This window comes from Hypanus sabinus, chromosome 6 (genome assembly GCF_030144855.1).
Source record: "Hypanus sabinus isolate sHypSab1 chromosome 6, sHypSab1.hap1, whole genome shotgun sequence".
Taxonomy (NCBI): Eukaryota; Metazoa; Chordata; class Chondrichthyes; order Myliobatiformes; family Dasyatidae; genus Hypanus; species Hypanus sabinus.
Window position 1 is genome coordinate 148,071,832 of NC_082711.1, and position 15,484 is coordinate 148,087,315.

The following is a 15,484-nucleotide window of genomic DNA, read 5'->3' on the forward strand; positions in this document are numbered from 1 at the left end:
CTAATCCCATTTTATTCCCACATTTCCTTTAACACTACCTCCCCCACTTCCACATGCCAGTGTACTTTAGTGCAGTCAATTACCCTATCAAGCTGCCCATCTTTTGGGCATAGAATGAAGCCACTGTGGGAAAACAGTCTGATCAGAGAGAATATGCAAACCTCTCACAGACGTTTCCAGGAATCAGCTTTGAATTCAGGATGATGAAGCTAAGAGGCAGTGGCTGTATCAGCTGCACCAGTGTACTAATCTGATTTGTCATCATCATTTGCTTATATTACAAAATGTGCAGCCAATCTAAACAGAAATATCATAAATCAAGTTTATTATAGTCTTAAGAGTGTATTGGCTGTTGTAGCCTGACTGTTGATCAATGACCTCGAAACTCACTCCTTTCATTAATTAGATTTACCTTAATTATTGTAAATCCCAAAAACTATACATAATAGTGCTATTTAAAAAAATAAGCACACGACAAAACCAGTTTAAAAAAATGACATTGTAAGCTTAAATTTTGTACAGTGATTTAACATGCACCACCTACAGCAGTAGAAAGCAACCCAAAAATAATCTACTATAACATTTTATGTTGAATTTGTATCAGGTAAACAGCAGGTGTACTATTCTTTCTTCACAAAAACTAATTTTGATTTAAAAAGTAATTCCCTAACTAAGAGTTAAAAATTGTGATGTTCTGAGATCTTACTGAATGGGGATCAGTGTTTTGGGCTGGGAACTTTGCTTATTTTTTCCAAGAATCAGGCATAATTTGTCCATGTTGCACAATGGAACACAAGATTGAATTAATACCTTAAATTTACACTTTTCAAAAACTATTCCACTAAGTAAAATAAGTGGAACAGATGAGATAAAAAAAACCACACCAACATTAATGAAACTGTCCGAAGGTAAAGGAGTGCAGCAAAACTGAAATAAGACAATAAAATATATGGTAAGCATTCAAGATTTTAAACACCTAACAGTGTAATTTTAGTGCTTTGGAAATAAAATATTACCGTTGGTAACAGAGTTAGCTTCAGAAATATTTCTGTAAATTTGATAAAAGGTCCAGAAGTTAAAATATGCTTTTGAATCTTGACAAGCTCATTCTTCCCTCATATATTAAGACAAAACACAACTTATTAACTTTCTTGCAAGATGTTCCTAGTTGAGCTCTACTGAAGTGGTGAAATTTTCAGTGGGATCATAATCCTGGAATCCATCCGCTGAATGAGTGGCACTGTGGAGAGGAAACAATGTATAATTCATGCATACATTTAAAATATACACTTTACTTGATAGCAAAAATTGATGGATCAAAATGCAAATAATGCAAGCTGCCAGCTCTTTATTAACCTTTAATTTTAAATCATTTGTATTTATATTTAGTAAGCAAACATTTAACAGAAAATGCAAATATTTTCCTCAAAGAATCAACTGGATAATTCCAAACAAAATCCATACCAGCACTGCACATGAAAAATTTAAGCTATTTTATTATTCACACAACTATACTTCATATAGGTTTTGTGAATATATGTATATATTAAAAATATTTACTCATACAAATATGCTATAAAGTAGTGTTCTATCAGAAAAGAAAGTCAAAAACAACAATAAGGATCTAGTGCTTTGCCAGCATAAAAGACGAATAAACTCTTCTCTGGCTTCCAGCCGGGTACAAATATCAATTTTATCTGACGTTTCAATGACAAAACTCTGCCATCTTCATCCAGTTTGATGCCTGGGCTTGTCTAGTCTGGTGGTGTTTATACCCCCATCGTCTGTCCCTTCTGATCGGTTAATCCTCATCCAATTAGGTTTCTGCTCTGCCATCCTGTTTACAATTGAAATCCAGTTCTTACTTAGAGCGAGACCTTCATCTTTGTTCTTTTCCTCTAGTTTTATTTCAATGGCTTCCTTCACCAGGCAGTCCCAAAAGCCATTGGCACAGCACAGTAGTTTTGTGCCGTTGAAGTCAATCATACGGCCATTGCGAATGCAATGTTCTGCTACCACCGATTTCTCCGCATAACCCAAACATTGCTACCTCCTGTCTTCCCTATGTTTCCACGGTTTCCAGAAGGATCGTCAGGATCCTGAAGAAATACCGGATAATACCACTCACAAGCTCTAAGGAAGCTCAAATCACAGCTTATTTGGGTCAAAGATGACCTGGGCCTCAGAACCCTGTGAATGTGAAACAGTATACATTGGCCACATGGGTTGCATGGTAGAAACCCACATCAAGGAGCACAGGAGGTGTATCCTATTCTCCTGCCTTCTCATCGTAGCCTTTGACACCCTGAATAATCAAGAACCCATCAACCTCCATTTTAAATATACTCAGTAACTTTGTCTTCACAGCCTTCTGTGGCAATGAAATTCCACAGATTCACTACTCTCTGGCTAAAGAAATTCAACCTCATCTCTGTTCTAGATGGATGTCCCTCCAATCTGAGGCTATACCCTGTAGTCCTAAACTCTCACACATCCACTCCACCTAGGCCTTTTCAAAGATGGTCAGTTACACTGAAATGGAATTCTGCTGCAAACTGAATGCCAGCCACAAAAGATGCCTGACATTGTCACATTTAATTTTGGTGTGCTGAATACTGCAGAAATAATTTTGCTGAATGACACTGATGTGGTTCTACGGGTGAAATACTGAACAGTGAAAAGGTATTTTCCACATTTGAATGCTAATACAAATGCTTTACAAAGGTAGAGCGTTATGAAACTTTTCTTAAGCCAAAATGGTGTAAAGTGAAGAACCATTAACTTATATGGGAAACATTTTCGTAAAAGTGAAAATCCTCTTTGTAATGCGAAAACGTTAACTAATGTAGGTCTTTTGTAAAAGCGAAGTGGCGTAAAGCAAACATTTGTAAAGCAGGGGACACCTGTAAACTATAAAAAATCAATTACATTTTCTTCTTTCTGATACAGGATATAAAAGCTCATTCTACCATGCTTGGATATTGAAGACTAAATATTATTGATCTATGTAGCTTTACTTCAACTGTTACAGAACACAAATTTTAGACTAAAAATACCTGTGTAGTATACACATTCATCCCAGCCAGGTTTCTGCCATGCTGAATTTCGTGTTTCATCTCTTGACTGCAAATCTTTATAAGCTTTAAAACGCACAAAGCACAAGAAATAAAGTTAGGTTTATAATACTTATATTTAATATAACTAAGCCATTAAAACCAAATGTTAAAACTCAACTGAAATATCATCTACTCTAAGTTGTCAATTATAGTTGGTCATCCCTTTAGATCAGTATTTTTAAAACAGATCTCTTAGTAAATTGACAATTTTACCTGCTACCACAAGTACATGTATATGAAAGGCTGAGAGAGATATGGGCCAAACATGACAAATGAGTCTTTCTTAGGTCGGCCACATTGTCAGCATGGACAAAATGAGCTGAAGGGCTATCCACAACTTAAGTGAAATACTTCCATTACATAACATTTTTGTTTATATTTTTCACTATCTGTCCAGTAACCTGGATAACTTTATAAGCATGAAAATAGAATCCTTTGTCGGATGGATTACTTCAGAACACAAGTGTGAAGATGAAATTACAAATAAAAGTTGCCATTTTGTCCTCCAGATTTGTAAAACAATTTCCCTCTCCCCAACTCCCCTTATGAACTGCAATTGTGAAGACTCTGACTTTATGTTTGCTGTCCTTTCACAATTGGGCATTTGCCATAGGTGAAACCACATAATTTGTAGAAAAAGTGCATAGCAGAATTCTTGAATATAACTGACATAAGCCCATTAAATGCAGCATGCACTGTGGCATAATTGTTAATTCTGGCTGATTATTTTCCATCTTAACCAAGAAACAATTAAGCAAACTGTAATTACACACGAACGTCTGACTGAGAACAAAAAGGCCGGCATTGATCGGACTTCCGTGCTCTACATGGCTCAGTTTCTTAATGCATTAAAAAACTTTTTTTCCCATGTGTACAACTTCTGCATAATCACAGACTCGGTCTTTACTGATGTAGTGTGTAGTTGGCTGGCAATTCTCATTTAAGAATTCAGTATTTGAGGTTCTTAATGTCTCATTTGACTGCTTGATGCTCAAAGACAAAACTGTGATTGCATTCTAAAATTTCATTCAACTTAAAAGCAAGCTTGACTGGGCCTTTATATTCAAGTGACAGCACAGCTTGCTAATTTAGCATTAGTGAGTTTTAGACAGAATCATGGTGATGAAACACATCAATTCCTGCAATGTGGAGATTCTCCAATTTGCCGAGTGTCAACAGAAAATGCCACTTCATTGGCTCTTCGCTCAATCGTGGAACATCTGGACAGTGACGATGCATACATTGGGATTCTCTTCTTTGACTACAGTTCAGCTTTCAATACTATCATCACCTCACAACTAACCAATAACCCCCAAGACCCAGACCTCAAATGATTTCCTCACTTGAAGACCCCAGTCAGTTCAGATTGGCAACAACATCTCTTCCACAATCTCCATCAGCACAGGTACATCAGAAAACTGTATGCTTAGCCCCCTGCTCTACTCGTCTTACCCTTGTCTGTGAGGCTAAGCACACCTTTAATGCCATGTTTGTTTTCTGATGATACCACTGTCATTGGCCGAATCGAAGGTGGTGATGAATCAGCATATAGGAGGGAGATTGAAAATCTGTCTGAATGGTGTCAGCAAGACCAAGGAGCTGAATATTGACTTCAGGAGGAGGAAACCAGAGCTCCATGAGCCAGTTCTTATCAGGGGGTCAGAGGTGGAGAGAGACACATTAAGTGACTTGCTATTACTTCAGATGTGCAGTGGATAATATACTGACTGGTTGCATCACAGCCTGTCATGGAAACACCAATTCCCTTGAATGGAAAAGCCTACAAAAATAGTAGATACAACCCAGTCATCACGGGTGAAACCCTCCCCACCACTGAGCACATCTACGAGGAGTGCTGTCACAGAAAAGCAGCATCCATCAAGGACCTTCACCATCCAAGCCATATTCTCTTCTCACTGCTGCCAGCAGGGAGGAGGTAAAGAAGCCTTAGGACCCAGGATCCACAGCACCATTTTCAAGAACAGTTATTACTCCTGAACCATAAGGTCCTTGAACCAGAGTGGATAACTTCACTCACCCCAACACTGAATTGTTCCCATAACCTATGGGCTCACTTTCAAGGACTCTTCATCTCAAGTTCTCGATATTGACTGCTTATTTATTTATGATTTTTTTTTTCTGTTTTGTATTTGCATAGTTGTCTTTTGCACACTGGTTGCTTGTCTCATTGTGTGTAGCTTTTCATTGATTTCTTTGTATTTTCTTTGTATTTACTGGGAATGCCTGCTTGAAAATCAATCTCAGGATTGTATATGGTGACATAAATTTACTTGAATGTTAACCAGTGCTTGTCCATCCAAATATTTATATATTCAGTCCCTTAGAATAATTTACCTACTATTGATGGCAGGCTCACCAGCCTATTATTTCCTGGCTTATTCTGGGAGTCTTTCTAAAACAATGGAGCAACATTAGCTATCCTCCAATCCTCAAGCACCTCAACCATGGCTAAGGGCATTTTAAATATTTCTGCTAGGGGTCCTGCAATTTCTGCACTAGCCTCCCACAGGGTCCAAGGGAACAAATTATCAGGCCTTGGGGACTTATCCACCGTAATTTTCCTCAAGACAGTACACACCTATTGGGGTAAATACATATTGATACAAACGACATAGGCAGGAAAAGGGAGGAGGTCCTGAAAGCAGACTACAGAGAGTTAGGAAGGAAGTTGAAAAGCAGGTCCACGAAGATAGTCACCTTGGGATTACTGCCTATGCCACGTGACAGTGAGTATAGGAATAGAGTGAGATGGGGGCAATGCATGGCTGAGGGATTGAAGCAGGGGGCAGGGATTCAGATTTCTGGATCATTGGGACCTCTTTTGGGGCAGGAGTGACCTGTACAAAAAGGATGGGTTGCATTGAATCCTAGAGTGACCAATATCCTGGCGGGGAGGTTTGCTAAGGATACTGGGGAGAGTTTAAACTAGAATTGCTAGGGGGTGGGAACTGAACTGAAGAGATGGAGGAAGAGACACAAATAGTCCACAAATAGAGGAAGCTTGGAGACAGTGCGAGAGGGAGGATAGGCAGGTGATAGAGAAGGAATGCACTCAGACAGATGGTTTGAGATGCGTCTATTTTAATTCAAGGAGTACTATGAACAAAACGGATGAGATTAGAGGGCGGATCAGTACTTGGAGCTATGATGTTGTGGCCATTACAGTGACTTGGATAGCTCAGGGCAGAAATGGTTACTTTGAGTGCCAAGCTTTAGATGTTTCAGAAAGGGCAGTGAGGGAGGCAAAAGAGGTGGGGGTGTGGCACTGTTGATCATTGATAGTGTCACGGCTACAGAAACGGGGGAAGACATGGAGGGATAATCTACGGAGTCTCTGTGGGTGGAAGTTAGGAAGAGGAAGGGCTCAATAACACTACTGAGTGTTTTTTTTAAATACACCACCTGATAGTAACAGGAACATCGAGGAGCAGATAGGGAGACAGATTCTAGAAAGGTGTAATAATAACAGAGTTGTCGTGGTGGGAGATTTTAATTTCCCAAATGTCGATAGGCATGTCCCTAGAGTGAGGGGTTTCAATGGAGTGGACTTTGTTAGCTGTGTTCAGGAAAGTTTCATGACACAATATGGAGATAAGCCTACTAGAGGAGAGGCTGTACTTGATCTGGTATTGGGAAATGAACCTGGTCAGGTGTCCGATCTTTCAGTGGGAGAGCATTTTGGAGATAATGATCACAATTCTATCTCTTTTACCCTAGCATTGGAGAGGGATAGGAATAGACAAGTTAGGAAAGCGTTTAATTGGAGTAAGGGGAAATATGAGGCTATCAGGCAGGAACTTGGAAGCATAAATTGAGAACAGATGTTCTCAGGGAAATGTACAGAAGAAATGTGGCAAATGTTCAGGGGATATTTACGTGGAGTTCTGCATAGGTACGTTACAATAAGACAGGGAAAGGATGGTAGGGTATAGGAACCTTGGTTTACAAAGGCTGTTGTAAGTCTAGTCAAGAAGAAATGAGCTTACAAAAGGTTCAAAAATCTAGGTAATGATGGAGATCAAGAAGATTACAAGGCTAGCAGGAAGGAGCTTAAGAAAGAAATCAGAAAAGCCAGAAGGGGCCATGAGAAGGCCTTGGAGGACAGGATTAAGGAAAACCCCAAGGCATTTTACAGGTATGTGAAGAGCAAGATGATGAGATGTGAGAGATTAAGACCAATCAAATGTGACAGTGGAAAAGTGTGTATGGAACCGGAAGAGATAGCAGAGGTACTTAATGAGTACTTTGCTTCTGTATTCGCTATGGAAAAGGATCTTGGCAATTGTAGGGATGACTTACAGCGGGTTGAAAAGCTTGAGCATGTAGATATTAAGAAAGAGGGTGTGTTGGAGATTTTGGAAAGCTCAAGTTGGATAAGTCACCAGGATGGGACAAGATGTACCCCAGGCTACTGTGGGAGGCGAGGGAGGAGATTGCTGAGCCTTTGGCAATGATCTTTGCATCATCAGTGGGGACGGGAGAGGTTCCGGAGGATTGGAGGGTTGAGGATGTTGTTTCATTATTCAAGAGATGGAGTAGAGATAGTCCAGGAACTTAATAGACCAGTGAGTCTTACTTCAGTGGTTGGGGTGTTGATGGAGAAGATCCTGAGAGGCAGGATTTATGAACATTTGGAGAGGCATAATATGATTAGAAATAGTCAGCATAGCTTTGTCAAAGACAGCACATGCATTACAAGCCTGATTGAATTTTTTGAGGATGTGACTATACACATTGATGAAGGTAGAGCAGTCGACATAGTGTATATGGATTTCAGCAAGGCTTTTGACAAGGTACACCATGCAAGGCTTATTGAGAAAGTAAGGAGGCATGGGATCCAAGGGGACATTATTTTCTAGATCCAGAACTGCCTTGCCCACAGAAGGCAAAAAGTGGTTGTAGACGGGTCATATTCTGTCTGCATAGAGGTCAATGACCAGTGGTGTGTCTCAGGGATCTGTTCTGGGACCCCTACTCTTTGTGATTTTTATAAATGACCTGGATGAGAAAATGGAGGGATGGGTTAGTAAATTTGCTAATAACACAAAGGTTGGGGGTGTTGTGGATAGTGTGGAGGGCTGTCAGAGGTTACAGTGGGACAGTGATAGGATGCAAAACTGGGCTGAGAAGTGGCAGATGGATTTCAACCCAGATAAGTTTGGTAGGTCAAATATGATGGCAGAATATAGTATTAATGGTAAGACTCTTGGCAGCGTGGAGGATCAAAGGGATCTTAGGGTCTGAGTCCATAGGACACTAAAAGCTGCTGCGCAGGTTGACTCTGTGGTTAAGAAAGCATACGGTGCATTGGCCTTCATCAACCATGGGACTGAGTTTAGGAGCCATGAGGTAATGTTGCAGCTATGTAGGACCCTGGTCACACCCCACTTGGAGTACTGTGCTCAGTTCTGGTCGCCTCACTATAGGAAGGATGTGGACACCATAGAAAGGATGCAAAGGAGTTTACAAAGATGTTGCCTGGATTGGGGAGCATGCCTTATGAGAATAGACTGTGTGAACTCGGTGTTCTTCTTTGGAGCGACGGAGGATGAGAGGTGACCTGATAGAGGTGTACAAGATGATGAGAGGCACTGATCATGTCGATAGTCATTCCCAGGGCTGAAATAGCTACGCAGAGAGTGGTGAGTGCATGGAATGGGCTGCTGGCAATGGTAGTGGAGGCGGATATGATAGGGTCTTTTAACAGACTCCCAGACAGGTATATGGAGCTCAGAAAAATAGAGGGCTATGGGTGACCCTAGGTAAGTTCTAAGGAAAGACATGTTTGGCACAACTTTGTGGGGCAAATGGTCTGTATTGTGTTATAGGTTTTCTGTGTTTCTACCTCCTCCGATGTAATCTATACATGGTCCAAGGCCTCACTGCTGCTTTGCCTCTCTTCTATAGAGTATGTGTCCGTCTCCTGAGTAAATACAGATGCAAAAAAAAAAATCACATTTTAGATCTTCCCCACTTCTTTCGGCTCCATGCATCGAAGACAACGCTGCGGAGCACTAGTTTTTCCCATGCTATCTTTTTGTTCTTAATATCCATAAAAGCCCTTGAGATTCTCCTTCACCTCGTCTGCTAGAGCAACTTCATGCCTTCTTTTGTTCTCCTGATTTCCTTAAGTGTTCTCTTGCATTTCTTATACTCCTCAGTTATCTCATTTTCTCCTTCCTGCCTTACCTGCCATGGACCACCTTTTACTCAATTTCAGCTTTCACTTTTCTTTAGGTTTTTTCCCCCAAGTTGTTAATTTAAAGTTGATTATACAATCTAAAATATTGCAGGACAACTACTTAATTTCTTTCCTATTTGAATAATGCAAACTCATTTTTTTGGCAATTCTCTATTTCCTTGCCATTTAGCTGTATTTCTGTAATTTCTATCATTGTTACTGGAGTTTTATTTCATATTATGTAGAGATTAATAGAGTTCACTTTTTATTTTGCAACAAAATCTGATATCTGTAATATGATTTTCCCTATTTCTCCACAATTTTTGCCAGGAGCTCATAATTCAAGAAGTCAAGTTGTGTCAGATTAAATCCTCAGCAGATAAGGCTCATCCATTCATGAGAAAGTGACTTATTAAACTATGCAGCAGCTCGTAATTTCCACCAATTAACTGTACTGATATTAAAAAATACGATTTTTAAACTCAAGGCTTCCTATGAATTATATGCTAGAAACTTTGAACACCCATTCTCTTTGAATAACAACCTCCATAATAAAATTGTACAAGTGATTCTAAATGAAGTGCACTTTCTTTGAGAAATGTAAGGCAAAGTATTAACACATTAATGAAAAATCCCACTAATTCAGCACTCTCAGGACTATGATGGTGACAAACAGATTTTCCAGATTATTGAATGTTACTGCATTAATATTCTAACATACTTGTAAAAAAGTTTAAGAAGATTTTACAGAAGAGTAGCATAAATTTTCCAGTAAACCTGGTAAGTTTCAAAGGAGGACAGAAAACAGAACCAAGTGAGCTTGAAGAAAGCTTGGAACCCCGGCACACCATGTACTGATGCCCAAACTCTTAAGATAAAGGGCCACAGCAAATGAAAGGGAATGCAGTAATCAGCACCCAGCTTGTCAGAATTAGAATCCTATTACTGCGAGTATGTAAAACATACCAGAATTGATCGTGCTTCAGCGCCAAACATAAAACACAGGACAATACCATAACAGACAATACAAAAGGAACCAACAACTTACAAGACAATAGTGCAAATAGCCAAGAGCAATCATCAATTAGCAGAACGGTTACATGCACAATATCAATAATCAAATAAATGTGAACATATGAACAGACTCAATAATTATCAACAGAACAAGGAGAGCAGGAAAGTCCATTTAACAGATGTTGTGCGGGGATAGTTAGGGTATTAAACCTAAGTGAGTTTTGTTGAGAAGCTGGTTAGATACAGGAAAGATGACGTGTGATCTTGGTGGTGATGCACTTGTCGCATCTCCCTGATGGCAATTTGGTGAATAGGTGACTGCTAGGGTGGATGGTGTCAGTAGTAATTTCTTCAGCTCTTTTGTTAGCTCTGGCAAATAACAGGTACCAAACACATCTTGATTTCTAAATAGTCAGGGGATTATCACTTGCATATTCTACATTATCTTTGCTGCTTAGCACCTCTATCCTTTTTCTACTAATGCTCTATTTGAAAACTTCATTAACAATACAGTAAATAAAATTAATGCATTGCTTTCTAGTTACCTTGCACAATTATTTATTTCATTCAACTGCAACCAAGCTGAAAACCACCTATATTTTTAATTCATCACATGTATCTAAAGCCTAATGTAAATAAATGACAGCATTTATTTTGTTTGCTGTGCTCTTGATCCAAATAAAAAAATAAGAACGATAGGAAAATTCACAATTTCAGGGATATGTTTGTTATCCCAGCCAATAATCTCAGTAAATTTTAGTAGGTAACTCTCAAGCTGTAATCACTCATCAGTAATAAGCAAAACCCTTACTTATTAAAATTAATATTCTTTTTATTTATCTTTCACATGTACATTGAAACACACATTCAAATGCATCATTCACGTTAACAATCAACACAACCTAAGGACGTGTTGGGAGCAGCCCTGAAGTGTTGCCACACAGTCCAGCACCAACAACTTCACAGAATAGCAACAAAACAATAGCAAACTAAACCCTGTTTCTCTCTCTCTCCCACCCACGCATACAGTCCTCTAATCCCAGGACAGGCTGTCTCCAGGACTCAAGCAGACTCGCAGACGCTGAGCCTTCAACTTCCCTAACAGAGTCAGCCTCACAGACCCAGGGCTTTGGCCACTGGGTCTCGATTTCTGATCTTCCAAACTTACAATCAACCTTCAAGCTTCAATCTTTGGTAACAATCCCAGGACTCGCTGATGACAATCAATGAGGAACTTAAGATCCAGACTCTCTGATAACTGGGACCCTAAACACTAGGGCTTGAATTCCATTCTCACTGGCTTGCATACATAGGGGTCAACAGCCATTCTGCCTACTGTCCGTATGAAATTCTGATCCTAGAAGCTGATGACAATTTACTGATTGGGGGAGCGGGTCACCAGCCATCTCTGGTCTTCCAGCCTGGCACCCATCCACAGATGTCCTTCATCACTTATAACTGGCCTTCAAATGCAGAGCGATGGCCTAGACCGGGGGTCGGCAACCCGCGGCTCCGGAGCCACATGTGGCTCTTTTACGTCTGTGCTGCGGCTCCCTGTTGCTTTGGGAAATAATTGGTTGTGGCGACCCTTTTCCTGGCACATCCGAACTGACTCACAATAAGATAGCCTACGGGGGTTTGCGAGCACAGAGCTTTGGAGCCTCTGCGCCATGGGGGGGGGGGGGGGCAGGTTGAGCGAAGCTTAAAAGTGAGGCTGAAGATTTCGAATAAAGTTTTTTCCTTCGACTGCAGTTACCGACTCCGTGTCGTAATTTTAGCGCTGCGTGTAGCACACCGCTACATGGTCAGTATTTAATTAAAATGTATTTTATGTTAGTTTGTTAGTTTTTGAAATGTAAATCTAAATTTGAAGATTATGGTGATCTTGTACAATCTAAATAAGACATTGTGGCGGGCGACCCATTTCCTGACACATCCGAACCGGCTCACAATTAGCCAGCGTTCAGGCTAAGGGAGATAGCCTACGGGGGTTTGTGAGTATGTGTCTTTTGCAGCATCCGCGCCCATGGGGGGCGGGTTGAGGGAGGCTTAAAAGCAAGGCTGTTTAGTTCGAATAAAGCTATCTTTGACTGCAGTTTACTGACTGCATGTAGCAACCGCTACAACGTGTTTTTATCGCTGGCTGTCCAGAGGGAAGGTGCTGAAACGCTTTGTCGCGCGTCTGGAAGAAGTGAAAACTTCCCTGGGCAGCAAAGGGCTCAGCTTTCCTGAGCTGGAACAGCCAGAGTGGCTGGAAAAGCTACACTTCATGGTTGACATGACAGCGCACCTGAACACGCTGAACACAGCTCTTCAACGGGGTAAGGACGTACAGCCCTGCACATGTTGGAGGATGTTTTGGCATTCGAGCACAAGTTGACGTTGCTTGCCAGAGATTTACAGAAAGGCACATTGTCTCACTTCCCCAATTTGAGAGAGTTCAAACAAGGTCATGACATGATAAATTCGGAGTATTTACGTTCTGCAAACATCGTTTGGGAAACGCTTCTGTGAGTTCAGAGAGGAAAAAAAACACATTATCCTTCCTGGTCACTCCCCTAAGCATCGATCCATCCCTACTGAATACGACTGCATTGTCAGGTGTGAGTCAACCTGAACAAGTATGATAAATATTTTAATTGCGTATTATTTTACGTATATTCATATGTTTTCATTGTTCAGTGAAATAGTCCTTTTATTTTTCAGGTTGACAGCTGGCTGACGTTATTTTTGGTTTGCTGCTGGCAGCAAATTTAAGTTTGGCGTTTTTCATAAATACAAGAAGGACTCATATAGACGTTGAGTATTTTACTTAAAAGTAACCTTCAACCCAACGTCTTTTTTTCGGAGTTCAAAATGTTTTTGTTGCATGCAGAAATGCAATTTCGTTTTCTCTGCAGGAGTTCATCAATTTCATAAATGCAACACATTATAGTTTGTTTATACATAGCATAAAGGCAAAACAAAACGTTGTATGCAGTGTTATTTCATTTTAAATGTCAAACGGGTTTTGCGGCTCCCAGTGTTTTCTTTTCTGTGGGAAACGGGTCCAAGTGGCTCTTTCAGTGGTAATGGTTGCTGACCCCTGGCCTAGACCCTGGCCCGACCTTTAACTCTCCCACATCCCTTTCCCTAAAACCTAGTCTGACCACTAACTCTCCTCTCCGTCCCTAAAACCATCCCAACAAACCTAAAAAGCCACAAAACCTGAGCCACAACCTTGATGGTGACTGCAACTCGGTGCTATCTTGACCAGAAATTCTCACAGTTCAAACATATTCAATAATCATAAGAAGCCATAACTAGTCAGAAAAATTGTAAAGAAACGTGAATGCAGTAACTAACTGATCTTACTTACCCCATAGGTGATGCACTGTATACAGTTCACCAATCTGCGAGAAGAAGCCACCAACTGCTTCATTGTTCTCTTGTCGAAATCGAATGGCACGAGCCCTATGAAATATTAAATGATGCATTAATTTATTATTCATCATTATAGATAATTCAGATTTGAAGCAGTTATATTATAAATGTGAATAATTGTTTCAATTTTGTTGAAAAAGACCTCTGAAAGTTGAAGATTGAATCACAAAATAATGATTAATAAATCCTAAAATTTTAATGATGGAAACTGATTACACAAAGTTTCAGCTTATTCAACATGCAGTCATAATTATTTAGTTTTGCACAAATTAAAGTTTGATTCCTTTACACTAGTAACACTTTACCCAAACACTTACAGTATTTTAAATTCTGAATGAAGAGTAGTTGAAAAACCCAATGATTTTTCATTCAACCAAAATCCTCAAACATTAAAGCAGCTGCAACATTAAATTTTTAAACAGTTAAAACAGGACTTTCAACTTTGTGGCATACTTCAGTATAGATCCATATATTAACAGTTTGGTCATGTAAAATAGCAACTACATGTACGCTAAAATGTAAAATCACCAAGCTTTGAATAGAGCTAATCTAATGGTGGACTGTATTGTCAGCCATTAGATCACAGCTCTATAGACTTGCCAATTCCAGACAGAATCAAAAAGTTTCCATAAACAACTCCATCCATAAATATGGCAGAGCTTTGCATGCATAAACAAATTCAGAGAATGCAATTAAAGAGATTGGTCCTCAGACAATTTGATTCACTCCACTTAAAGAAACTGCTGAGTGCACTGCATTCATTAAAAAGCTTCAACCTAAATGAACACTGAATACTGAAGACTAATCTAGAATTAGTCATACCTCTACCCAAATAGTTCTAGTGACAGCTGAGTCATCTATTTGGAAAAATAGATTTATTTCCCAAGTATACCAAATTCATAACAAACAGGAGAAATTTAATCTGCCAATTGTCATTCCATTAGCCTACATTCATTTGTCAAAATGATGAAAGGAATGGTTGCTCATTCTATCAAGTAGCATTCACCAAACAATAACATGCTAAACTCCAGAACCATTCAGATTTTGACCACTTTACAGCCTTAGTTCAAATATGGACAAAAGGACAGATATGAAAAAGTTAAGTGAAAGTGGCTAGCTTTGATATCATAAAATTATTAAACAGTATAATACAAGAAAGATTTGGTAAAATTAAAGTAATTGGGATTGAGGATAAACCATTCATTTGTTTGCCATTAATATCATAAAGAAAGATGGCTTCTGTAATAATGGAAGCCAATAAATTAACCTTCAGGATTATACAGTATCAGGATTCCTCAGGGTTGTGCCATAGCCCCATACAACATTAGTAGCCATTTTAATAAACCATTCTTCCTAGTGTTACATGGGCTTGATTTCTATCATTAGCCTTATTTGCATTTCCTTTAAAGAATGAAGTAAAACAGAGTCAACATCCAGGCATAGGTTGGTAAGTGACAAATGATATTGAATTACACAAGCTTCAATCTAAAAGGAATGCTCAAGTACCTTCTGCACATGAACAATAGGCAGGAAACTATTTGAGATAATTGGAAATACACAAAGAAATCCACATCCCATAAGTGATGCAAGCATTAAATAGACTAATAATTAGGATTTATTTTTATTAGAATATGTACATGTTGGTCCTTTTTAATAACAGTGAAGGAATTTACTCTTAACCTTCTGCCTTTTGTTTAAAGAGTTTAGAGCAATTATGCTTCTACTTACT

General features: G+C 39.4%; 1 protein-coding gene across 1 annotated transcript in view; it reads right to left on the reverse strand.

The window, feature by feature from the left end:
• Positions 1 to 308: 308 nt before the first annotated feature.
• nipsnap2 (nipsnap homolog 2) overlaps positions 309 to 15,484 on the reverse strand; it is a 39,484-nt gene continuing 24,308 nt past the window's right edge. Inside the window, exons 8-10 of the mRNA XM_059973168.1 lie at positions 13,691 to 13,785; positions 3,057 to 3,140; positions 309 to 1,240 (exon numbers count right to left, since the gene is read on the reverse strand). Coding sequence (XP_059829151.1) covers positions 1,176 to 1,240; positions 3,057 to 3,140; positions 13,691 to 13,785 — 244 coding nt within the window. The 3' untranslated portion in view covers positions 309 to 1,175. The remainder of the gene's footprint in view (positions 1,241 to 3,056; positions 3,141 to 13,690; positions 13,786 to 15,484) is intronic.